Source organism: Sceloporus occidentalis, unplaced genomic scaffold (assembly GCF_023333645.1).
Source record: "Sceloporus occidentalis isolate IW3139 unplaced genomic scaffold, rSceOcc1.0.p SCAF_439, whole genome shotgun sequence".
Classification (NCBI taxonomy): domain Eukaryota; kingdom Metazoa; phylum Chordata; class Lepidosauria; order Squamata; family Phrynosomatidae; genus Sceloporus; species Sceloporus occidentalis.
The window spans coordinates 15275-42464 of NW_028317419.1; the positions used below are offsets into that span (position 1 = coordinate 15275).

Here is a 27190-nt window from a genome sequence, read left to right on the forward strand (position 1 = left end):
AGCGCTGTACAATGTGTTATTATTTATATATCGCCATCATACTCCGCAGCACTGTACAATGCGTGTTATTATTTATATATGTTGGGGTGAGTTTGTGTGTGAGTGTATGGTGTCGGGGTGAGTGTGTGTGTATGGTGTTGGGGTGAGTGTGTGTATGAGTGTACGGTGTTGGGGTGAGTGTGATTGTATGGTGTCGGGTGAGTGTATGGTGTTGGGGTGAGTGTGTGTGAGTGTATGGTGTTGGGTGAGTGTGTGTGTGAGTGTATGGTGTTGGGTGAGTGTGTGCGAGTGTATGGTGTTGGGGTGAGTGTGTGTGAGTGTATGGTGTTGGGTGAGTGTGTGTGTGAGTGTATGGTGTCGGGGTGAGTAAGTGTATGGTGTCGGGGTGAGTGTGTGTGAGTGTATGGTGTTGGGTGAGTGTATGGTGTCGGGGTGAGTGTGTGCAAGCGTATGGTGTTGGGGTGAGTGTGTGTGTGATTGTATGGTGTCGGGTGAGTGTATGGTGTTGGGGTGAGTGTGTGTGAGTGTATGGTGTTGGGTGAGTGTGTGTGAGTGTATGGTGTCGGGGTGAGTGTGTGCGAGTGTATGGTGTTGGGGTGAGTGTGTGTGTGTATGGTGTTGGGTGAGTGTGTGTTTGAGTGTATGGTGTTGGGGTGAGTGTGTAAGTGTATGGTGTTGGGGTGAGTGTGTAAGTGTATGGTGTCGGGGTGAGTGTGCATGTAAAGGGACGGTTCACCCAGAAGTCCCTATTTTTGTCTTTATAGCCAAAGGCCCCGGCCCTGTCTCTAGCGCTGAGCACACTATCTGCTGGACCCCGGGGGTGTATGACCCCATGTACCCCGTTTCCCAGGGCGGTGCATGCGCAGTGCTGCCCCCGCCAGGCCCGGATTTAGCGCTGCTCTCCCAGGGCGCTAGCAATCACACCAGAACGCGCACGCGCACCTTTCCTTTACGGCGTTCTGACGCGCATTCCAAGCCTCATTCCCGTGACGTGCGCCGTCTTGTGGTTGCAGCGACGAACTGCAGAACGTTTGGTCTCAACAGGATCCCGTAGCGAAACTGGAGCGCGAGAGCCTGGAGCTTCCACCGTGATCCGGAGTGAGGGAGAGGAGAAGATTAACAGAGATAGCGAGGAGAGGAGGGGAGGTTAGTGTGTAAAGAAGCAGTATGGGGGGGTAATAGGGAGGCCTCAGCCCCCCCACCACAAACTAACCGTAACCCCTGAAATACGTGCAAAATAAAGTGCAGTTTGATTGTGCTGTGAGCCACGGGACCCGGCGGGGCCACCTCGTCACAACCGGAATGGTGCAGCCACAATATGTCACGACTGCAAAGGACATGGCGGCTCCCCGGGCGTTAGGGACGGGCACTTCGGCTCCACGGGCCTCAGGCTTTGTTGCCTCCAGCATGAGATTTATTGCTCCAAGGTTGTTATTTATTATTATTCGCGACATGGCAGGACACGCCACGCGGACATACATGTGCTGCCACGCGGACTTACATGTGCTGCCACGCGGACATACATGTGCTGCCATGCGGACATACATGTGATAACGCGCTTCCCGCTATCCTCCCGGAGATCTCCATCTGTAACGGAGGATCGGCATCGCCGGGAAGCCACGTGCCGCTTCTCTGTATTTATAATGTTTCTTTTCTGGGTTTCCCTCCAGCTCTGATGTCACGTGACGCCACGATCACCGTGCGATTGGTTCGCTCCTTTGAGCACCGCAACTTCCGCCCCATCGTGTACCATGACGTGAAACTGGATCAGCGCGTGTCTGAGTTCCTGCAGCATGTGAAGAGAGGTACGGTAACCCCACACCTACCACTCACAGCCCGACCGGCGTGGCACACGGCATGGCGTTTAGTCACTAAACCGAGAAACCTCCCGTCTACCTTATTCATAACACTGGGCTGGCCCTGTACCATGTATACTTACTGCGGGAAGTGCCAGCTGATTTAACTATACATTATACAGGGGGCCGGTCACTGATTTATCTATACATTATACAGGGGCCGGTCACTGATTTATCTATACATTATACAGGGGCCGGTCACTGATTTATCTATACATTATACAGGGGGCCGGTCACTGATTTAACTATACATTATACAGGGGGCCGGTCACTGATTTATCTATACATTATACAGGGGCCGGTCACTGATTTATCTATACATTATACAGGGGGCCGGTCACTGATTTATCTATACATTATACAGGGGGCTGGTCACTGATTTAACTATACATTATACAGGGGGCCGGTCACTGATTTATCTATACATTATACAGGGGGCCGGCTCGCTGATTTATCTATACATCAAACAGGGGGCCGGCTCACTGATTTATCTATACATTATACAGGGGGCCGGTTACTGATTTATCTATACATTATACAGGGGGCCGGTCACTGATTTATCTATACATTATACAGGGGCTGGTCACTGATTTATCTATACATTATACAGGGGGCCGTCACTGATTTATCTATACATTATACAGGGGGCCGGGTCACTGATTTATCTATACATTATACAGGGGCCGGTCACTGATTTATCTATACATTATACAGGAGGCCGGGTCACTGATTTATCTATACATTAAACAGGGGCCGGCTCGCTGAGTTAACTATTTGTTTGCAGATGTTGCCACAAGAGCAGGATTGCCGCCTCCGTTTCGGACGTACTCGTACGGTGAGTTGAAGGTATATTCCGGTATTTGGGGGTCCGTCTGCTGCGGTGAGATTTGGGGGTTTTAGTGTTTTCGTTCCCTGACTGTCCCTCTTGGCGTCTGGACCTGTGAGCCGTCCGTGTCCTTTCAGAGGTCCACGTGTGGGGGGGTAAACTCTTCCAGGTGAGCTTCTCGCTCCGGTTTCTCCTTTCAGCCGTTGCCGGTTAGGCGCTTGGTGTTTGCCGAACGTGGAATCTTTTGCTGCCTCCGATATTCTCTGCGTGGAAGATCTGGGATCCGGAACAGGATGGTTCACGTGGAAGTGGGGCGGAGAGTTTGGGGAGTAACGTGGGTTTGCGCTTTTGCTTTAGCGGAGGTGTTTCCACGTCCTTTTTTCTTCTTCGGGTATAAATCATACAGAGTCCGGACCATCGCGGTGTCTGAGCCACGACCGTCCTTCCTCCTCACGCTTCTCCTCTGTTTTCTAGATACCATGAAGATCATTCACCAAGCCCACGGATCTAAGGTACCTAAAACACAGTGAGAGGCCACAAGTCGTCTGCTAATGAGGGGGTGGCCAAAACCAGCACTTTATAACTTAAAATACTGAATAGATATAATAATATATAATTATATACTAGAGCCCGTTGGCTGAGCCCAGGAACTAAAGAGAAGCTCTAACCTATAGAGTGTAGAGGTGAGCTCATGGCGTGCGGGTACGTGGGTGAGGGCCACGTTGGAGCTATATGGACACGAGAATAGCCGTTACGCCTTTAATGTTCGCATGCTTTGAAAAAATAAACAAAAAAGTGAATTTTAGGAGTTAAAGTAGATGAGCGATAACGGCGCGGGGAATGAGCTTCACGGAATCTCTCGCTTTGTGCAGACGAATGAATTAGTGGTGAGTTTGGAAGACGACAACAAGCTGCTTCTCCACGAAGACCAAACCCTGCGAGAGGCCGGCGTAGGTAAGGGGGCATCTGACGCCTCGCGAGGAATACATTTATATTCCCCGGGGATGTGGCCGACGCGCCACGAAACGCCTGTGCGGAGCTTGTAAACCTGCGCGGTTTCGGGAGAAATCTTTAATGGGAACCAGGCGCGCGTTACTGAGCTCGCTGCGCGTTGTACAGCGCCATAGCATATGTTGGAGCTTCATGCAGCAGTTTTTTAGTTGGTGCTGTAACAGACGGTGTCTGCTTTGGGTGTCGCGTGGCAGGCGGCGGCAGGGCTGTAGCGTTTACCATCGTGTCGTGGACCGTTAGTTTTTTAACAGAAAGGGTTAGAGGGGCCCCAGTGGCCCTTAGTTTGGGTTTTTGGGGTTTGTGTTTTGGGGTAGTCCTGGCGCAAGAAAGCTCCGAGGAGTGTATGGGAGTCCGTGCGAAGGGTATTTCGGGCCGTTGTTGGCCCTCGTCCAGTGCTTTGGGGGACGTGGTGCCTGCGCGGTGGAGCCGCCGCTTTAAAGAGAATAAAAATGCAGGATGGATTTTGAGGTCCGTTTGATGTTTGTCCCGGCTGAGCGCCCCGTAAGAGGGAGGTGAAAGGGTTAAGCTGAATATTCTGACACGGGGGTAGAGATCGGCTCCGTGACCCGCTGCGGTGACATCGTGGCGACTGCTGTAGCCTCCGGTGTCCCCGGTGGATAATTAGCGGCGTTTGAAGCCAATTTGCGAGCCGCTTTGCATATTCCTCGAGCTTCATGAATGAATCATCTCACCTCGCGGCGGCCGTTTGGGAGAATGCAGAGAGGCGGCAAAAATCTTCCACGGCTCCGAGTGCGTGATACACGGGAATATCACGCCTGGGGTAATATGAAACGCCGATCTATCCCGGTACGAATGCCCGCTATTGCAGGGAAGGTAAAGAGTTAAAATGCCCCCTTACTCCCTTGCCACCAAATCTTCATAAAGTGGAGCGTGGCTCTCTGCGTGGCCCCCGTGCTGTACTCTCCGTTTATCGGGCTGCGCTGTGGCTCTGTTGCCCCGGGGCCGGGGCATTTCTCGGGTTGCTGGCAGTGGGTTTGTGAATTCGCGGTATAACTTTAAAAAAAACTCTGTTTGTCCCGCAGCCCACGAGACCGAGGTGGCTCTCTTCTGTGCCCAGGACTACGAAGCCTACAAAGCCCACCCTGTGTGCACGTGGTGAGCGGGACCCCCTGACCCCACGGAGACCTCGTGAAGTCACCCAGAGCCTGTGCCACACATAACCACCCGCAGACGCTACCCACAAACGCCACAGACCTGTGGGAACGTGATCCTGGCGTGTGACCGTGTGCTTAGCGTGTGGAAATATTTATTTTTGTTAAGTTTCAAACATACATTTATTAACTCTTAATGTGTTTTCTACCGTCTTTATTAAGCTCTTTGGTTGGCGAGGGGGAGAGTAAAGCCGGAGCGGACGCTGCATTGGACAGAATTCGTCCTTCCAATGGCCCGTGATGTCATCGTGTGGCTACTTGTACCCCGCGGTAGGGCAGTCACAGGGGGTATTATACAGGCAGCTGGGTATTAGCAGTAACCGGGCTATGATCTGCGGGCAGTGACCCAGTGTTACACGCGTGTGAGGATTTGGGGTATTTGGCGATTCCCCTCCGACGGTCTCAGTAACTCCAGATCCCCGGGGAGGGGGCCGCAGCTTCTCCATAACCCGACACCAGAGAAGATCGGTTCAGCTTTATTTATTAAGGCACAGAGATAATAAGCTGTATGCAGAAAACACGCCGACTCCGTGAGCCCCGCGTGTGCCGACTCCGTGAGCCCCGCGTGTGCCGACGCTTTCAGGGGGCAGCATGTTCCTAACACGTTATTCCTGAGCCGCCTCAGAGGAACTCGTCGATCCGGTCTGCTGTTCCTCACGGGGTCCTAATTCCGCCCCCAGTGCAGCACTGAGCTCAATGACATCATACGGATGGTGATGTCAGGCAGTTGGGGGCAAACCCTGACAGGAGATACCCTTCAAATACCTCCCGTGTCGTCCTTAAACTAGAATTCATGGTTCTTCCGTTAAATTAAAGCTGCAGTCCCAACGCCGCCGGGGCAAAAGAATTATCCGTGGGGGCTTTGGATCGCGCAGCATCTTCTATAATTACCCCGGAGGTGGCACTAGGGGTCCGGATGTCGGCTCCAGGGGGGTGCAGCGGCATCTTTGTGCCCGTTGCCAGCGTTCGTTGTTACCCGTAATCTTGTGTGTGGGGTAAATAGTGCATTTCTGTCTCTGAAATCCGAGGGAAACCTGTTATTTGCCCCTTTTGGGGCAGGGTTATCTAAACGCTGCTCGCACTTTGGGCTAATTCGGCGTTGGTTTGCGCAGCGAACGTCACGCGTCTTCCTTTTTCCAATCCTCTGCGGATCAGCGTCAGCCTCGCGTCGACACACGGCAGGAGGAGCACCATCTTCCCCAAAATAATGGCAAAGGGCACCGCGAGGGTGAGCGTGAAGGTCGGGGGCAGGAAGAACTTGTAGTGAGAGCGGAGAAACGCGCGTCTCCAGCCAAACGTGAGCGTGTGTAGAGTGCCGAGTATCAGCGCGGCGAATCCCAGCTTCGACTGCGAGGACAAAAATGGGTTCAGGGGTTAAAACGGATGCATTATATATCGCCGTCCTACACCGCAGCGCTGCACAATGTGTGTTATTATTTATATATCGCCGTCATACTCTGCAGCGCTGTACAATGTGTGTTATTATTATTTATATATCGCCGTCATACTCCGCAGCGCTGTACAATGTGTGTTATTATTATTTATATATCGCCGTCATACTCTGCAGCGCTGTACAATGTGTTATTATTATTATTTATATATCGCCGTCATACTCCGCAGCGCTGTACAATGTGTGTTGTTATTATTTATATATCGCCGTCATACTCCGCAGCGCTGTACAATGTGTGTTATTATTATTTATATATCGCCGTCATACTCCGCAGCGCTGTACAATGTGTGTTATTATTATTATTTATATATCGCCGTCATACTCCGCAGCGCTGTACAATGTGTTATTATTATTTATATATCGCCGTCATACTCCACAGCGCTGTACAACGAGAGGATATTGTGATATTTATTAGAAATATCTCTACAAGCGCTGCCCGCGGCGTTTAAACGGCTGGAACTTTCCGACCAATCAGAAATCAGCGATTTTACGGCTTTTGGGCCGGTGACCAAAATCACCAAACTCACCTGGATGAAGCTGAATTCTCTCCAGTTGAGCGAGTTTCCGACGGACGGTAAGGAAGCGACGGCGAGGATGGCGAGGGTGCCGAGCGCGATGATCCCCAGAGAGACATAAATCTCCATCCTCCAGACCTCCTCCTCCACCCAGACGCCGCTCGCATTCGCCTTCATCTAAACGGGGCAAGGAGATGAGGGATCACTTGGGGCACTCGGCTACGCTGATTCCGTGGGGACCTGGAGGGTATTAATAATGCCCCCTCGGCATCTGCCCCACCGCACCCTTGACTGGATGTAAAAGGGCCGCAGTCGCCGCTGCTTATTCTCATAAAAGGGGCAGATTGAAACGTGGGGTACAAACGCCCCCCCCAGACCCCCCGCTCCTCGGGGGACGGCTCTCACCTGCTTCACAGCTTCATTAATGAGGAGGTAGCGAGCGGAGCGGCGCATGGGCAAGCACAGGCTGTAGACGGCATGTAGAGACGCGCAGAAGAAACTGGTCAGCCCCATCTGCTTCCGGTGCTTTAGCCACCCGTCCAGCCAGCCGGGGAAGCGCCGGTACTTGGTGCAGTAATGCAGCTGGTAAAACGCGGCCAGGATTCCCGGCAGGTAAACCAGGGACAGCAGGACGTAGGCCACGCAGGGGAGGGTGACGTTCACCAACTTGACGGGCATCGTGTAGAAAGCGTTCTTCGTCTCCACGAGGTACGGGTGCAGGACTCCGCGCACAAAATTATAACCATAGAAGAAGACGAAGAGGCCGGCGGCAAGCAGGACGGGCATTTTCCAGGACGGCAGGAGGCGCAGAGGGACGTTCTCGATGTCACGAGCCGCGCACAGGGCCCCCATATCCACCGGAATGAACCCCATCCCACGGGCCACCGACGAGACGCGGCTCCTTGCCTCAGGACTGTCGGAGCAGATCAGCACCTGAAACGGGTCGGTATCAGAGGGTCAACGGTCTGTAACCGGCCGTCTTCTCCATTCCTGGAGCTCTAGGGAAGGGTTCCTGGGGTTCGTGTCTGTCATAGTAGTCCGTCCGCCCCCCCCTCCGAGACCACCTTAAGGATACTGCATGTTCTCATCGTAATATCCAATCAATTAATGACATCACGCCTTTATCCTTACGCTATGACATCACAGTGTTACAGAACGCTCTCACCTGCTTGTTACCATCTTGGGGTCCGGACTGCAGGGCCCAGGCTGACACCACGTTGAACCCTTTCACCACGTGGCATTTCGGCAGGAGGGAGGCCAGATACTCGGCGTTGGACTCCCCGTGGAGGTTAATCTCGAGGTTGTTGCTGACGTCGACCAGGACTTTCCCCGCCAGCGCGTCCGAGAAGCGGCTCAGCGTGGGATAATGTTCTCGGAACATGGCCACGAACAGCAAGTCGGCGCGTTTCGCGGCATCCTCCTGCAGCGTGACCTCCGCCTCCCCCGGGAACAGCGCCGCGCTTCGCTTGGGGTTCCTGCTCCCGACCACCACCTTGAACCCCGCGAAGAGCAGGCGGGCGGCCAGCGACCGAGCGAAGTCTCCGGAACCCAGGATCCCGACGGTGTCTCCGTGCGGCAGGATGCGCGGCGTGGCGCCTTCCACGGGATCAGCGGACAGCAGGGGCTTCGCCATGTCTGACTGCACCATGCTGCGAGAGACAACTGAGAGCGATGAACGGGGGACTCGCGTGGCCTGTGCTCTTTCCCAATTACCCCTCTGCCTGCAGTAAATACCCGCCCCAGCGGTGCGGACACCGTACGGCCCCAACGTGGCTTGGATGTACAGCTTCGGGGAAACCCATCCCCCGGTGTACCCCACGGCACAACTTCAACTCCCATCACACGCATCTTCACGCAACCCACCACGCCACGCGCCGGCTCTGCTCATTCAATGAGTATTTAAATTCAACGCCATACACAGCGTACACACAACGTACACACAACACACACAACGTACATACAACACACACAGCGTACACACAACGTACACACAACACACACAGCGTACACACAACGTCCACACAAACATACACACAACACACACAATGTACACACACACACAGCGTACACACAACGTACACACAAACATACACACAACATACTCTATGTACACACAAAACACACAATATACACACAGCATAAACACAACGTACACACAGACATCATACACACAACTCACACAATGTACAAAACACACACCACACATACAGCGTACACACAACGTACACAACTGGGCATGTTAACCCGTAAATCATCAGGAAGGCGGCACCGGCAGCTACCTACAAGATATGCAAAGGGCTGTCCAAAAGAGCTTACAATCTAAACAGCCGTGAGCTGCGGCTGCAACAAAACTTCTGCCTGGGGGGCATTTACCGCGCGTGCTAGAGACTCCCGGCAGGGAATTACCCCGGGGGGTTACTGTAATAATTAAGGAAATAAGTGAAAATAATAATAATCGAGGAGCAGTCAGGTCTCCGTGGCGACGTTATCCCGAAATCGATGCCAGCGGAGGATTTTCCTGTTCTTACCCCTGACGGGCAGACGCGGTGACTTTACACCCCATTTTTATGTCTGATGGGTCGGGGTCTTACCACTCAGTCCATGCGCGGGTCTGGAGGGTGGCCTGGCGCTGGAAGCTGTCTGTCTGTCTCTCTGCCGGCTGCCGGCTTTATCACTGCTGAGCGGCCGGCTGCACATGCTGACCCTGCAACATGTGCGGGGCGTGTCCGGGTCCGGCCCTCGATACGGGGTATTTGACACCCAGATAGTCGGCAGGACGCTGCCTTCTGATGTCAGATATCGGGTGGTCAGGAGGGTGACTGCGGGGGGCGATGTTTACAGGACACGCATGTTTCATGTCACTGAGCAGCGCATGCAGTCGGGCAAAGCCCCGGTGGGCCGATGCCCCCCACCTGTGCCATTTATTGCCCTATCAGAGCAAACTGCAAACTCCCGTCCCAATCCATCCGGGGGGGGGGGTTATCTGTCGCACACAGTGTGGGGGGCAGCACTGAGTAGGTGGGCTGCTAATTGCAAGCTCTTCAGAACAGATGCAGAACAGAGCATCGCACTCAAACCGGGGCAATAACAGAGCATCGCACTCAAACCGGGGCAATAACAGAGCATCGCACTCAAACCGGGGCAATAACTCATCACACCAGCCCACAGCACGAGCTGCAATCCTGATCCCCAGCCGGTGACCGGGGCCGTTACCCCTATACCCGGGGCAGGATTTGTTACCCCAATACCCTGGCCGGTTGGTGCTGGAACACCAGGGCTGCGGGGTCTCTGTGTCCAAAGCTTAAAGCTGTATGGGGGGTTATGTATAAAGTTTGGTAAGTGGTCACTATGGCAACGGGTGGAATGTGATGAGATCATCTTAAAGTCTTTGACTCTATAACCCCAATGTGCCTGAGCAGGGCTACAGGGGTACAATCGATAATATACCCTAAAAGGGGGCACTCTATGGGGGGGAGCAGTATTATTAGATGCCCTGAGGGGGGCCCTATATGGGGGTACAGTATGATTAGATACCCTAGGGGGCACTATATGGGGGTACAGTATGATTAGATACCCTAGGGGGCACTATATGGGGGTACAGTATGATTAGATACCCTAGGGGGCACTATATGGGGGTACAGTATGATTAGATACCCTGGGGGCACTATATGGGGGTACAGTATGATTAGATACCCTGGGGGTCACTATATGGGGGTACAGTATGATAAGATACACTGGGGGGGCACTATATGGGGGTACAGTATGATTAGATACCCTAGGGGGCACTATATGGGGGTACAGTATGATTAGATACCCTGGGGGGCACTATATAGGGGTAAAGTATGATAAGATTCCCTTGAGGGGGCACTATATGGGGGTACAGTATGATTAGATACCCTGGGGGCACTATATGGGGGTACAGTATGATTAGATACCCTGGGGGTCACTATATGGGGGTACAGTATGATAAGATACACTGGGGGGGCACTATATGGGGGTAAAGTATGATAAGATACACTGGGGGGGCACTATATGGGGGTAAAGTATGATTAGATACCCTGGGGGCACTATATGGGGGTACAGTATGATTAGATACCCTGGGTGGCACTATATAGGGGTACAGTATGATAAGATACACTGGGGGGGCACTATATGGGGGTACAGTATGATTAGATACCCAGGGGGTAGTTGCTTGGGCCCCCGTGTCCTCACTGACCTGCTTCCGCGTGTTTCCAAAACGGCAAAACCGAGGGCGGGGAACCAGGGGAGGGGCGGGACGAGGGGCGGGGCTCTGAGCGTGATACAAAGTTACAAATGTGTGAGAAAGTATAACAACCTGTGATACATAATAATAGTGTGTGTGATACAGCAGGGTGTGATGCAGCAGGGTGTGATACATAATAACAGTGTGTGTGATACTGTATGTGTGTGTGTGTGATACAGTAGGATGTGCTGCTATATGTGTGTGATACTGTGTGTGTGTGTTAATTTGTGTGATACTATGTGTGATACAGCAGGGTGTGATACATAATCACAGTGTGTGTGATACTGTGTGTGTGAAACAGCAGGGTGTGATACTGTGTGTGTAATACAGCAGGGTGTGATGCTGTATGTGTTGATCCATAATAACAGTGTGTGTGTTATACTGTGTGTGTGATACTGTGTGTGTGACACTGTGTATGAGTGTGACACTGTGTGTGTGATACTGTGTGCGTGATACTGTGTGTGTGACACTGTGTGTGACACTGTGTGTGTGCGTGACACTGTGTGTGATACTGTGTGTGTGATGCTGTATCTTTGTATATTGTTAAGCTGTTGTTACTGTTTGTGATGTTGTTGTAACTTGGTGACAGCAGTAAGTTTGCGTGGTGTCTGCCTGTTATCTGTCCCGGCAGGCGGGGTCCACGCGCATCGGCAGCCATATCAGTGGCCCCCGGCCGGGTGTCAGCGGCCAGCTCTGGGTCTGGGCTCCTTATCAGGGGATGTGGCTTCTGGTAAATGGGTACATCTAATACCCCTCCCTGGGCTATATCATATAACAATATATAATAATAATAATAATAATAATAATAATAATAATAATAATAATAACAATATATAATAATATAATATATAATAATAAAAATAAAAAAATAATATAATAATAATATAATGATATAATATTTAATAATATATACAATAATATAATATAATAATAATAATAATATAATAATCATAATAATAATATAATAATATATACAATAATATATATATATATAATAATATAATAATATAATAATCATAATAATAATAATATAATAATAATAATATATACAATAATAACATATATATATATAATAATAATATAATAATAAAATAATGTATATAATGACAATGATATAATATTTAATAATATATACAATAATAATAATAATAATATAATAATAATTATATATATATATATATATATATATATATATATATATATATATATATATATATATATATATATATATATATATATATATATATATATATATAGAATAATAAAAATCCACTGCGAGCCCAAAGACCTGGAAACGTGTAATCGACGAGCGGATCGTTGCCACAGCAGCAGCTCATTACAGCCAGCAGAGTGTCGACACTAAATGAATACAATTTTGGGATGAAATCACAGGACTGGGTGAGAAGCCATCACAGGAGGCACGTATGCCAACATCACTGAGCTGAGCACCGGACCCTGCATGGAGTAGTCTCGTGTCCCCCCCCCCCCCGGCACGTTTCGCTCCCTCGTGGTCTCTTTGCGCTCGGATTGGGGGTCACTCTAGAACTTTCTAGAATGTTCTCAGCAACTGACTCTCTGCAGTTGAGGCTCTGAAGTCGCTTCAACTCCCAGCAATCTCAGCACTCCTCCCGCCGGCTGAGTGTTCTGGGAGTTGTACTCGGCAGTAGTTGGGGGGCTCTGGGGGGCAGCGATTCCGCCCCGTGTTACCGAGGGAAGCTGCGCAGGATCAGAGACGTCAAACCCAATCCGGCCGCCGCCTCGTCAGCTCCTGGGGGTCCGCGGCTCGGGTGACAGATTCAGTTCAGTCCTTCCCGCTAACCGGACCCCCGGCACCGGCTGCCACGCGGGGCGGAGGGGTCACAGCTGCTGCAATCTCACCCGCCTCAGGGGTAACACAAGCCTGCGATACTGAGTCTAAACGCTGCTCTTAGATTGTAAACTCTGCGGCCCAAGCCGCTCATGATTTATTTCTCACCCTCGTCTACTAAATCAATAATCCGAGTCACCAAATGCCCTGCAAATCATTAATACCTGACGGGGGGGGGCAAAAGGCAGCCGAAGTTACTGCTTGGGGCAACTGGCAGAGGGGGGTGGTAAGACGGGGCCAGCCAAGCCCCCCCGTGCACCCCCCATACCGAGGGGCAAGAGAGACCCCGATACTCCGGAGGGTGACAGCTACACACTATTACCCCAGCAATACGCACAGCACTGTACACACTGTTACCCCAGCAATACGTACAGCACTGTACACACTGTTACCCCAGCAATACGTACAGCACTGTACACACTGTTACCCCAGCAATACGCACAGCACTGTACACACTGTTACCCCAGCAATACGCACAGCACTGTACACACTGTTACCCCAGCAATACGCAGAGCACTGTACACACTGTTACCCCAGCAATACGTACAGCACTGTACACACTGTTACCCCAGCAATACGCACAGCACTGTACACACTGTTACCCCAGCAATACACACAGCACTGTACACACTGTTACCCCATGGACACACACAGCACTATACACACTGTTACCCCAGGGATACACACAGCACTGTACACACTGTTACCCCAGGGATACCCCTCTTACTGATTTGCTTGCAGGGTTAGTGTTACTTACCCAGAGAGGATGGGATCTGCCCCGAATTCACAGAATATACCCCTGGGTGCGACCCCTGGGACGGCAATAAATCAGTGCCGAGTATCTGCCCCCAGAGCCCCCCTTTCCTGTAGGTCAGGAAGGATAAAGTTACCCCAGTAATACCCTGACATTGCATTCTGCCCCCCCCCTCCCCCGGCTGTCTCTGCCCAGTTACCCCACGCATGCCCCCCCTCACTCTCTGCCCTCCCCCGTCTGATCCCACCCCATCATTAACCCCTGCAGCCCCGGGGGGATACTCAGTCCCACTGCTTGCTCCGGCTCCTCCCTGTCACTCGGCTGTGTGTCCGCTGGTACAGCTGCTGCCAGTCGCCGGTCTCCTCTGCCGGGCTGCCCCTCCCTGCCAGGGCACCATTGCCCCCCCCGGGCTCGCCCCCCGCAGGCTGCTGCTGGCCCTCGGGGTGGTCATGGTCCTGCTGCTGCTCACCCCTCTGCTGCTATTGCCCCCTCTGGGGGAGGCTCACTACGAGATGCTCGGCACCTGCCGCATGATCTGTGACCCCTACCACCCCCCAAATACCCCGGGGGAAGCCCTCCAGGACCTGAGCGGGGCCCCTCCGCCCTTCATCCAGGGGCCAAAGGGGGACCCGGGCAGGACAGGCAAGCCGGGGGCTCGGGGACCCCCAGGAGAGCCGGGACCCCCAGGAGCCAGGGGCCCCCCAGGAGAGAGGGGGGAGCCGGGCAGAGCGGGGGGGTCGGGGGGCTCGGGGGCTGTGGCCCCTGCCCTGCCCGGACCCCGCATCGCCTTCTATGTCGGGCTGAAAAGCCCCCACGAGGGGTACGAGCTGCTCAAGTTTGACGACGTTGTGACCAACGCGGGGAATCATTACGACCCCAACACGGGCAAATTCACCTGCCCCGTCCCGGGCATCTACTACTTCACCTACCACATCCTGATGCGGGGGGGCGACGGGACCAGCATGTGGGCGGATCTGTGCAAGAACGGCCAGGTGAGGGGCAACGGGGGCAGGGGAGGGGCAACGGGGCAGGTGAGGGGAAACGGGGCAGATCTGGCAACCAGGACAGCTGAGGGTCAACTGTGACAGGTGTGGGGCAACTGGGCAGGTGATTGGTAAAGGGGGCAGATCTGAGCAACTGGGGCAGGTGAGGGGCAACTGGGGCAAATCTGGGCAAGAACGGGCAGGTGAGGGGCATCTGGGACAGATCTGTGCAAGGACAGACAGGTTGGGGGTAAAGGTTGGGGCAGAATGTGGGGTCTGGGAGTAGAGTACAGCTTTTGTTCTGTTTCTGGAGCAAATATCAGAATGAGGGGCAAAATGGGGCAATTTCAGTGAATTGCTGGATAGATGTGTTGTATGTTATTGGTTGTATTTCACGTGTTTTACGTTGTATGTTACTGGTTATAGTACATGTGTTCACGTGTTGTATGTCGTATGTTGGCACCTGTTGTCTCCCATTTATTCTCTGATCCTGGAGATTTGGACTCAGATCTGATCCCTTTGGGCTCTTGTCACCTAAATGGTTTTACAGGATGACCTTGGTCCTGGCTTTGGGGGGCAGTTATTCATTTGCCCGTCCGGGACCGGTTGGTAATGGGTGCCGCGGCCCCCCCAGGGCTAAATCCACCCCAAAAGCCCTTTAAAGATCTTAATGAATGGACTGTATGTGGAGGGGGGGGTCTGGGGGGGATTTAAAGGTTTCAATCTGGGATTTTGCTCTTAGACCCCAAAGCCCCCCAATCTGCCCCCCAAAACCTCAAACCTTATTCAGAGCCGTATGTCTATCCCATGCAGGTTTAATCCCCTCACTGTATTACCCTCTACCACTTCTGCTGGGAGGCTGTGCCACTTATCCATCACCCTCTCCTGTTGTAACTTTTCTCCTCTACCTCCCTCTCTCGCTCCCTCCCTTTCTCTATCCCTCTCACCTTTTCTCTTCTCTCTCTAAAGGAAAATCATCTCTTTATCTGACCCTCTAGTATTAGATTCTGGTGTCTTATTATAACGTCTCTCTCTCTTCTCCTCTCTCTTCTCCCCTCTCTCTCTCTGTCTCTCCCCCCTCTCTTCTCCTCGCTCTCTCTCTCTCTCTCTCTTTCTGCCGTTATGATGACACAAACCGCTCCACGAACCCCCCCACTTTTGCCCCCGAGCTGCCCACAGTGTCCTGTGACCCCTCGTGACGCTCTCCTCTCGTGGCAGGTACGAGCCAGCGCCATAGCTCAGGACGCGGACCAGAACTACGACTACGCGAGCAACAGCGTGGTCCTCCACCTGGACACGGGGGACGAGATCTACGTCAAGCTGGACGGAGGAAAAGCCCACGGAGGGAACAACAATAAGTACAGCACCTTCTCCGGCTTCATACTGTATCCCGACTAGGGGCCACGTCCAGGGGCCACGTCCAGGGGCCACGTCTGTCTACAGAGCCGCGCATCACATTTCATGGTGGAAATCTCAGTTTGTGCTCATGAGACACGTTAGCGTCACGAGACGTCTAACCGATCATCTTGTGTAGAACCCATTAGTGACCCATGGAGGCCACGTTCTTGATACATCAACTCCCAGTGGCCTCATCAACCCCAGAGACTCCCCTGGGGGGTGTTCATTCCCTGTGGGCTTCAGGAGCCACGCGTGTCTCCCACAGATCCCACCCTCCCTCCAAAAGTCCTTTTTGGACCCTCCTTCCAAAAGCCACTTGTTTAAGGTCGCCTGCTAGAGGGGCCACGCATGCTCGTCATGTCCCACAAATTCCCCGACACTCTCAAGAATAGCCACCCACAGCTGCCTAACCCCGCCGGGTCCACGGCCAAGCGAGACCACGCTTACCCGAACACCCAATCCCAGGGCCGATGAGTCAAGGAGGGTCCGACTCGGGGGCCCTGCTGCTTCCGCTCGTGGGTTCTCCTGGTGTCGTGTCCCCATTCGCTGGGCCACGCAGCGTGGTATACATCCCGTCTGATTTATTTGTTTTTGTGTGCTGTTGCTTTAACTGGTTAACCCATTTTCTGCCAGACCCATAAGCGGTGACATCACAAGACCACCATGTGAGGTCAACGCGAGGAGTCACTTTGTTCACAGTTTCTGGCCACGTTTCTGTCTTCTCTCCTGTTATGTCTTTAAATTCAATAAATTCACTTTTTAGACAATAATTTGTTTTATGAGTCAAACTCTCAGCGCTCTCCGGTGGGGGCCGGTGGGGGCCAGTGGGGACCGGGCCGGTTCTAGGTTTCATCAGGTCCTAACGTGATATGAATTCTATTCCCACATAAACTGACACGTCTGACCACGGATCTGGACAGCAATGGGGGGTATATAACTGTATGCATGCGGGGGTCTGACATGGCATTGGTTCAAATGGTAAAGCGTGGCCCCCGCGGCCACACACTGCGATCGGTACTTTGTAAATTGGATCCTCTCCCCGGACCCAGCCCCTCCGTGTCGTGGAAGCCACGTTTTGTTTGTCCCAGGCTGGGCTCTGATATAAGGCTCATGAGGGGCCCCGGGCCCCGGCTCCCCACGGATTATATTGCGTGTCACTAAAATGAAATATTTCCCGACGGATTAAAGACTTTCCGGGGATCTTAACCCTTTGCTGATACCCCGGCACGTGGCCCCTATTCCTAGAGTCCGGACACGTGGCCCTTTTCCCTGGACCCCGGCGCGTGGCGGTTCTAAAAGCTTTCCGGCACACAAACAGGTGCAGAATCTGCTGTTACGTGTCTTTCGTGTCTTTCGCTCTCCCCGTCGGCCTCTAATCCTTTCTGACTTATTCCTCCCCATCCTGAGATAAGATGCAGCTTAGATACAAAGCCTTTTAAATGTAAAAATGAGAATTGACAGGCGGCAGCCGAGGAGCGGCGGAGAACGTGGACGTGGCGCCCGCTCCCTCTCTGCATTAACAAGCAATTTGTTCGTCCGACTCAGAGCCAAATCTTCTCTTTCTACTAAAGGGCAGCGCGGGCGCCACGCGGGGGAATCGGCGCTTAAACGGATCTGAATGTTACACGGTGTATCCACGGCGCGGCCCCTGGGGGCCCATTCACATGCAGCGCTGGCAGTGAGTGCCTGCGCAGGTGTCAGAAGGTGACAGATGGATGAGTCTGGGGCAGGTCCACGTATTATCAGCCAGACACTAATCCACGCTCAGGGGGCCACGTAACCCACACGCAGAGGGCCACGTAACCCACGCTTAGAGGGCCATCTGACCAGTACAGGAGCAACAATGAAGTGGAAAGTATTTTATAATAAAGCGAAGCTCTGAGCGCGTCCGGTGAGGGGCCGGGGGGCCAAGGGTTCAGAGACTTCCGTGGTCGCTTTTCCTCCCCAACGGGGGTCACGGAATAACTGTCAGGTTTTGGGTGAAATCTCAGGGATTCTGGGTAAGAAAAGATGACGCGGGTTTTAGTGTCTCGTTAACCCCTTTATTTGGGAGCAAACGGCCAACACGAGGAACCAATTACAATTATTATTAATTATTATTATTAGTATTATTATGATTCATTATTATAATTATTATTTATTATTGTTATTAATTATTATTATTAGTATTATGATTTAGTCATTATTATTATTCATTATTTATTTATTCGTTAACATTATTTATTATTGTTATTTATTATTGTTATTTATTATTATTTATTCATTATTGTTATTATTATTATTTAGTAATATTTTGCAGGGTTTTTTATATATATTTTTTGGGGGGGTCATCCTTCTGCAGTGTCAGGGGGGGGCATCGGGGGGGCATTTAATGAACATTCCGGGGGGGATGAATCGTTCTGTATGTAACACGTGACCGGGGGGGGGGATAAATGACACTAATAGGATCCGGCGGGAATTCAGGAGGCTTCGCCGCGGAGTGTCACGGAACGTGGTCCGCCCGATTGTCATTTATGTGTTATTTCTGTATTATTTGTGTGATTTGTGTATTATTTGTGTCATTTTTGTGTTACTTTTGTGTTATCTGTGTCATTTGTATTATTTGTGTGATTATTTGTGTATTGTTTGTATTATTTGTATAATTTGTGTATTTTTTTGTGTTATTTGTGTATTATTTGTGTTATTTGTATCATTTGTGTGATTATTTGTGTATTATTTGTGTTATTTGTATCATTTGTGTGATTATTTGTGTATTGTTTGTATTATTTGTATAATTTGTGTGATTTTTGGTGTTATTTGTGTATTAGTTGTATTATTTGTGTCGTTCCTGTGGCTGCCGTGGACGTTCTCGGGGCTCATTTACTGCTTTATAGACGCACCTCTTGCCGCATTTGGGTCCCACCAGCTGGGGTTATTAGCCAACGGGGCAAACCAGAGCTAAATGCCCCATAAAATAACGCCTCGAAACAGCCGCAAAGGTAACAGCGCTCAGGGTGCTCAGTCATGTCCTGGCCAAAGCACAAAAGGAGCACAGAAAGGATACAGTCAGGGTGTAAATGCCACCTAAAGCCCTTGATGCTTCACACCCTTGTGGGTTTACATGGAACTGCAAGTAAAAGACACAAAAGATTGTAAGCTCCCGTGGACAGGGCCTCCTCACCTGCTGTCAAATTGTTATGTTATATACTACTTGTGATGTCCTGTCTACCCGTTGTACAGCGTTACGGAATATGCTGGCGCTATATAAAACAATAAATCCCAATAATAAAAGATATGTGGCCGTGGCCCAAAATCTTCCAATCAGAGCAGCCGGTGGTAATTGCCCCCCCCTTGCCAGCACTCACCTGCCACCAGCGTTTCCAGCAGGGGCAGATCGGCCCTTTTACCCTGACCCGGCCCTCCCCTGTGGGTGACTCTAGATGGCGTGTTTTTAGCATGTAACTAATCCGGTGACACGTAGAACGCGCATCGCTCAGCGCCGTGGCGGGCAGACAGTGACGCCCCCCGTGATTTCTCTGCAGAAATGATCGCCAGACGCCGAATTCATTTATCAGAGAGAAGGACTAATGATGCGGGAAGAGAAATGACGGGGTGGGCAGGGAGAGCGGACATTCATCAGCCGTGACCGGGGCGGCCCCCGAAGCTCCATTAACCCTTTGCAAACAGAATAAAACCCCGGTGTCACAGAGAGAACGCGGCGCGGGGCAGAGCGGCACCGGGTATTACACTACGCCAGGTGTACATCCTGCGGGGTCTTATGGTATCGGACCGGGTTAGGTTGTGGTATAACATGCATCGTATGACACAATAAATGTTCCACCTCGTGTAAAGCACACACACACTGGACCTCCAGCCGGTAGATTCACATCCATGATCTGTGCCGTGACACGTGTCCAGGGGCGTGAAAGGCTGCTTAGACCAGGGACCTGGGGGCCGCTCCCCATAACTCAGCCCCAGGCGTGTTTAACGTACTCCTCGGGGGCGGGCTCGGGGCATCACCCGCCCACTGGTTTCTCCAGCCTCAGTCACGGGAGTGAGACGGGATTCATTCAGCGATTGAAATGAACGAGGATTGGATAATAAACGATACCGGCTGATAAAGGGAATCCAAGGCAACGAGGCTACAAGGGGAAACTTTCAGCGAGGAAGTTAATTATTATAATTACTATCATAATAATATCATTGTCATTATTATTTTTTATATTATTATTATATTATTGATATTATAATTATTATTGTTATTATTATTTCATTACTATTATTATTTTATTATAATTGTTATTATTAATCTATTATTAATATTATTATTGTTATTATTATTTTATTATTATTGTTATTATTTGATTATTATTGTCATTATTATTATTTTGATTAGAGGCAATGTATCTGTTTGGAGATGATATCATACACAGCTCTATGGATTGATGACATCACGAGTTTGATGATGTAGAGTCAGGAGACGAGTCAGAAAATCCCCAGGTGCCACGAGAACTGCAACTCCCATCACACTCTGCTTCTATGACACTGGCTGAGCATTGTAGGAGTTGTGGTACTCGCTTACCGGGTAGTAAGGAGGTACAAGGCGAGACCCTCATTAGAATTCCCCGGGCGCAGGACGTTTTGTTTTGAACCCGTTAAATAATTGATCGTTGTCGGCGCCGATGATTGTGTCTTTGTGGAGGTGATTAGCAGAAAGAACATTGAGCCGCAGCGCGGAATAAATCGCGCCTCATTAACATGCCGGGCAGCCTCATTAACATACCGCGCTGCCTCATTAACATACCGCGCTGCCTCATTAACATACCGCGCTGCCTCATTAACATGTCGGACTGCCTCATTAACATAATCACACCCCCGGATTAGCATAGAGCCACGTCCTTGGCATTAATAACCCGTTATTAACGGAATCGTGCCACTAATCGCTAATTACCCAAATCTCACCAAACTCAACGAAACTTTCCGCTGTTATCAGGACCTCGTAAAACGTCCCACGAAAACTTCACTTCCTGCAGCTGGAGCGCCACGAGTCGCCGCCTGGAATGATATTACGTGTTACATGTTACGTGTTACATTATATATTATATACATTATATTTTATGAAGCTGACGTTACGTGTTACGTGTTACATGTTACGTGCTACGTGTCACATTATATATTATATACATTATATTTTATGATACCGGCGTTACGTGTTACGTGTTACATTACATATCACATACATTATATTTTATGATACCGGCGTTACGTGTTACATGTTACGTGCTACGTGTTACATTATATATTATATACATTATATTTTATGATACCGGCGTTACGTGTTACATGTTACATTACATATTATATACATTATATTTTATGAAGCCAACGTTACGTGTTACGTGTTACATTATATATTATATACATTCTATTTTATGATACCGACGTCACGTGTTACATGTTACATTATATACATTATATTTTATGAAGCCGACGTTACGTGTTACGTGTTACATTACATATTATATACATTCTATTTTATGATACCGGCGTTACGTGTTACATGTTCAATATAGCTTATATACATTACATTTTATGTGTTACATTTTTTCAGTTCTGGAATTTTCCGGGTTCTTCAGGCCTCGAACTTTTGTTTGGTTCTGAGAGGTTTGGGGTTTCCGGCAGGGAAGGGGTTAATACATCTGGCCTCGTCCACTCGCAAGAGAGATCCCTCGTGGGCTTCACTAAATGAGAGCCTCTCATGTCCCCAAACATACCGCGGGATTAACCCCCTCACTGCCAGTGGAATGGATTTTGGGATGGATGGCAGTTTCCCCTGAGCTGCATGCTGTACCGTGTGTCATGTACTGATAGAGTGCAAGCTCTGTGGGCCAGTGGTCATTATTTCAGCAGTAAAGACACGTGTTTGAGTCATTCTATCCGCACATCCATGAAGTTAGTCCCTCGGTCATGTTTGTGGTTCCGTGGATGTAATCAGCTGTTTACAAAGAATGAAAGGGAGGCGCGTGTTGGAGCTGGGGACTCCGTGTTTATTCTACATGCAGATCACATACATGTGTAGTGAGTTACTGTGTGCTGGGGAGAGTCATTGATCCGATGCATGTTGCATTTCACATGTTTGCCTTTGACACTGACATACGTGTAATGAGTTATGCAAAGTGTCCATGATCACTGCAGGCTGTGTGACGTGTCGTATGTTTCGTTGGGGTGAGATATAGTCATGCATGTTATTGAATACTGTGATATTATTTAAAGGTTATGGTTTGTTATAATGTATCATATATGTGATGGGGTAACCACAGCACATACGTTTCACATGTCGAGGATTGGCAGTGTACATGTGTTAGTATATGGTGGTAGTGTGTGAGTGTATGCTGTTAGTGTGTGTGAGTGTATGGTGTTAGTGTGTGAGTGTGAGTGTATGGTGTTAGTGTGTGAGTGTATGGTGTTAGTGTGTGTGTGTGAGTGTATGCTGTTAGTGTGTGTGAGTGTATGGTGTTAGTGTGTGAGTGTGAGTGTATGGTGTTAGTGTGTGAGTGTATGGTGTTAGTGTGTGTGTGTGAGTGTATGGTGTTAGTGTGTGAGTGTATGGTGTTAGTGTGAGTGTATGGTGTTAGTGTGTGAGTGTATGGTGTTAGTGTGTGAGTGTATGGTGTTAGTGTGAGTGTATGGTGTTAGTGTGTGAGTGTATGGTGTTAGTGTGTGTGTGTGAGTGTATGGTGTTAGTGTGAGTGTTTGGTGTTAGTGTGTGAGTGTATGGTGTTAGTGTGAGTGTATGGTGTTAGTGTGTGAGTGTATGGTGTTAGTGTGTGAGTGTATGGTGTTAGTGTGAGTGTATGGTGTTAGTGTGTGAGTGTATGGTGTTAGTGTGAGTGTATGGTGTTAGTGTGTGAGTGTATGGTGTTAGTGTGAGTGTATGGTGTTAGTGTGTGAGTGTATGGTGTTAGTGTGAGTGTATGGTGTTAGTGTGTGAGTGTATGGTGTTAGTGTGAGTGTGAGCTCCGTGCTGGAGTCCTGCTGCCGGTGGAGTTCAGGGCCGGCTAGCGATCTGCTCCTCGTCGTTATCAATCAGCCCCTTGGTGGCGCAGACGGCGGGAATCGATCATCCGACTCCCCGCATGTTTACCCCGAGCCGTGAAACTGCTTTCTGACACTTTGTCATTACGGATAAAGGAAATCTCATTCAGTTTCTGTCAGCGCCGCTCTCGCCGGCCCCCGTGGACGAGGGTTTCATTACAAACCTGATGGAAAAGGCTTCGTTTAAATTCTCCGGATCGCCCCGAACCTGTATGTGGAATTTAACGTTATTTATGAATTTTGGGCTCCTCTGCCAGTCATGTGATTAGCGAAGCGCTGCCATAAAGTGAGGCGCTCCGAGAGGACTATGAGTGGGGGCGGAGCCAGATGTCACAGGATCACCTACAATGGGGGGCGACGCTGGAGAGAGTGACAGCAGCTCTGCCCCGAGTTTTTTCATGGGGCCCCCAAATATCTGCGTTACGGGGGGTCTGCCACTTCTGTGCCCCCAGTGTGGATACCGAATTTAACGGGGCCCTTGTGGGGGGGAGGGGGGCTTTAAGGAAAGTCAGAGTCAGAAAGGAAAGTCCACTTTAGCTTAAGGTATAGAATGCATGGGGTATTTACTGCGGGCACGGAGGGGGTATTTACTGCGAGCACGGAGGGGGAGAGGGGGTATTTACTGCGGGAACGGGGGGGGCTCCCAGGGACCCCATCTCCAGAATCTGCGGGGAATTCTCATTGGTGCCGATCAGTGAGTGACAGAGGAAGCCGCGAAACGCGTCGGGGGCCGCAAGAGCCAAAAGTTCCGTCGTCTCCTGATCAGACGTGAGCTTCGCACCTTCTGCATAAATACGTTGTCACTTCCTTAGGATTGTAAGCTCTTGTGGCCAAGTCCTTCCTCCGTAGTAAAGGGTACCTCGTGCATCACGTGGGACCCCCGATCCGCGGAGCGCCGGCGCTATAGGTTATTTGGAAACGCTCGCTGCGTCTGGATGGAGATGAAATTATTCATCAGCGTCTTCTGGATAAATGATGGAATCTTTAACCCCTCCCCCGGCGAGTGCCGCTCCCGGCCTTTTAATTGGCCGCTCCGTATGCCGATGAGACGCCGCTCCCCGCGCACTCGGGAAAAGGTCAGCGCCGGCACCAGACGAGCCTCACGCCACGCGAAATACAAATGAGGTGTTTGCCGCCGAGCGCCGCGGGATTCATCGCCACGAACTTTCACTTAACCCTGCGAGTGCCAGCACAGACCACGCGTCACGGCAATAACTCCGACCCGACGGAGGGAGAAGCTTCCGTGTCAGTGAGGCTTGGAGGGAGAAGAGGTCAGGACGGGAAGCTGGTCCTGCCACAGGCTGCCACCGAGTACCAAATATCTCGCTGATTGACAAATTTGGTAAAAAGCAGAGACGGCAACAAATTCCATTTAAACACCGTGGCTCCTTTGCCATGGCGACCACCCCGGGGAGGAACAAAGTTTCTAAATGAAGCTTTTATTCTGTTAAATCTCGTGTGACGTTTTCCTAAAATTCTGTTAAAAATAGAAAATATAAAACATGAAAAATAAAGCGGGGGCTCCGACTGAGGGTTGTGTTGTGGGCTGAGGGTTGTGCTGCCGGCTGAGGGTTGTGCTGCCGGCTGAGGGTTGTGCTGCCGGCTGTAGGTCACGATGTCGGACGAGGGTCGTGCTGCTGGCTGAGTGTTGTGCTGTCAGCTGAGGGTCGCGCTGTCGGCTGAGGGTTGTGCTTTCGACTTTTTCCTTTTCTTTTGTATTTTTTTTATCTGCCCTGTGAAGTCCTGGATCTTGAAACCAAGACGTTCCCACCAGACACAAACCGACGCTTCAAAGAGCCAGACGCGGGGGTCCGGGGGGCCGGCGGCTGCTTCTCTCTCTGTCCCAATTAAAAGGACAAGTTGTGCTGCTACGTGATCCAAATACAGACGCGCCACACTGAGGGGTATTAAAGCTGCAGCGCGGGGTTCACGAGGAGGGCCACGTTCTAGGAGGCCACGAACGCCTCCTGCTATTTACTAAAACAATCCAGTTTTTCCCGGTTTTGTTTGGTGTTTTATATTCTTTATAAAAATATTCAGCAGTCATTTTTGGGAAGAAAGGGTCGTTATAAGTCCTGGAAATTGCAGCTGGGGGGAGAAAGGGTTAATGATGGCACTCGGCGGAGGCTCGTGGTGTCGGGAAATCTCCGCTCTGAATCCGCTGGTTTGTAAAATTGAAATATCGGTCACATACAGCGGGAGAAAAAACACAAATATTTATTCTCATCATGCGCGGCTGCATTTTGTCTTCTCCGGCGGGAGCTGAAGACGTTTTTTTTCTCTGTTTGATCTTTTGATTATTTTTCATGAAAATCGTTCCATAATATTTTCTAAACGCACCGAGTATTAGAGTGGAGTCGGGGATCTAAACGGCGCGGCGGGGTTCTGCTCCGGCATCCCCAGACGGCCCTGACCGGCCCTGAGATGATCCAGGCCGTGGCCCGATGAGGTCTCGGTTTAGTGGGACGAAGGGATCACGTAATATTTTCCCAGGGCAGATAAAGTGTCCGCGTCTGGCCCCCCGGTGCCGGGGGTCTCGGGGGGTTACCGGTGCCTCTCAGCACCGGCGAGGCGGGCAGGTGGGCTCTGTGATGGACTTGGCATGTGCTGTTATTGCCCCCTAGTGGTTACAGGACAGATCTTCCTTCTGCCCCAGAGGTTTTAAAACTCAGCCCCCTTCTGCCCAGCCCTAAAAAGACATGGGTGGGGGTGGGGGTGTGGGTGGAGATGTGGGAGGAGCCATGGGCAGGAGGTTGGGGAGGACCGGTCCAAACAGACATACGATGCAGGGTTTTGTGCGCCGTCCGTTCAGTGGGAAATCTGCCCTTGCATAAAGGGTTAAATTGCGAGTGTCTCAGTTGGTGCTCAAAATTTCTCCGGTAGCGTGACACACGTATGTGAAAACATGGTGCGTCTGTGGCCTCCGCGTGAATCAATTCCCCATTTACCCCCCGTGGCTAAAATATATCTGTGAATCTGCAGCTTTTTCCTGAAACCGGACGTGGAATCTGCCTCAACGTGTTTATCCGATAAGCGCCCCTTCACCCACGTGGCGAGTCCCAAAACTCAAAGGGTTAAAACGATCACCCAAACCCTATGAGTTCTAATTATGGATTTCCCTGATAACCACGAAGTTACCACGAAGTTACCGCAGCCGTGGAAACGCCTCCCGCTGAGGAAGTGAATCTGCTTTTCCTACAAGAAACCTCAAGTTTCAGCAAAACTAGAAAGAAGCGGAACGTGGACACGCGTGTGCGTGTAGCTTGTGGGCGTCTTTGTGATCGCGTACACGTGTGAAGGAGGAGGCCACGCGTGACTTCCACAACCTGACGGTGAATCGGTGAAAGCCCCGGTCTGGGGAGAAGTTAACGGTCGGATATTTCATGGCCGATGAGCCCCACAATGAAGTTACTCCAATAACTGTCCCGGGGCTATTCCCGACGTGTCACCTCCCCCACCAAAGCCCGGGTTTCACGGATGGAGCCACGCGCCCCGCGCCATGTAAAATGTAACTTTTACTGAAATTTGCAGTTTGGGACAAATATACGGCAAAAAAAACTGGAAAAATAACATAATAAAGAGAGCGCGACCCGTGGCACCCATCAGGTACAGATTCTAAGGCTGAAGACGAAGGGGTTAATGTGACATTTTTTTTTGGCCCATTTTGTAACTAATTGCATAACAGGGAAAATCATTCATCGGATCTGAAACATTTAACCCTGTGAGTGCCAGAAGTGGCTGCAGCCTCCTCGTGGCCTCCTGTTGAGTGTCACTCGCAGGACACCCCCGCATCCTCGCTGTGCTGGCAGTTGTGCTTCTCCCAGTCAGATTTCCCGCAATCCAGGATGGAGGCTTCATTCCCCGAACAACTCACATCGTCCAGCAGGATCTTCCCAGAACCTGCGCGGGAGACCCTTCAGTCAGTGAAGCCCAGAACAGCAGAGCCGCCAATGGCACACCACGCCGGGGCCACCACAACCACCGGCACACCACACCGGTGCCACACAACACCACTACGAC

The 27190-nt window shown here is 50.7% G+C and overlaps 3 protein-coding genes across 3 annotated transcripts; 2 read left to right on the top strand and 1 right to left on the bottom strand.

The window, feature by feature from the left end:
- Positions 1-264: 264 nt before the first annotated feature.
- LOC149272568 (UPF0538 protein C2orf76 homolog) lies at positions 265-4813 on the top strand. The gene is made up of 7 exons (XM_089506945.1): positions 265-303; positions 1014-1146; positions 1671-1805; positions 2641-2691; positions 3157-3194; positions 3555-3636; positions 4737-4813. The coding sequence occupies exons 1-7, from the start codon at positions 265-267 to the stop codon at positions 4811-4813; spliced, it is 555 nt and encodes a 184-aa protein (XP_089363071.1).
- A 1117-nt stretch (positions 4814-5930) lies between these two features.
- Positions 5931-8463, bottom strand: LOC149272569 (metalloreductase STEAP3-like). Its single transcript, XM_089506934.1, has 4 exons — positions 7996-8463; positions 7236-7763; positions 6843-7007; positions 5931-6212 (listed from the first exon to the last, which is right to left on the bottom strand). Exons 1-4 carry the CDS (start codon positions 8461-8463, stop codon positions 5931-5933), a joined length of 1443 nt encoding a protein of 480 aa, XP_089363060.1.
- Positions 8464-14152: 5689 nt separating this feature from the next.
- Positions 14153-16096, top strand: LOC149272570 (complement C1q-like protein 2). The gene is made up of 2 exons (XM_089506943.1): positions 14153-14707; positions 15917-16096. Exons 1-2 carry the CDS (start codon positions 14165-14167, stop codon positions 16094-16096), a joined length of 723 nt encoding a protein of 240 aa, XP_089363069.1. The 5' UTR covers positions 14153-14164.
- The last annotated feature ends 11094 nt before the right edge of the window (positions 16097-27190 follow it).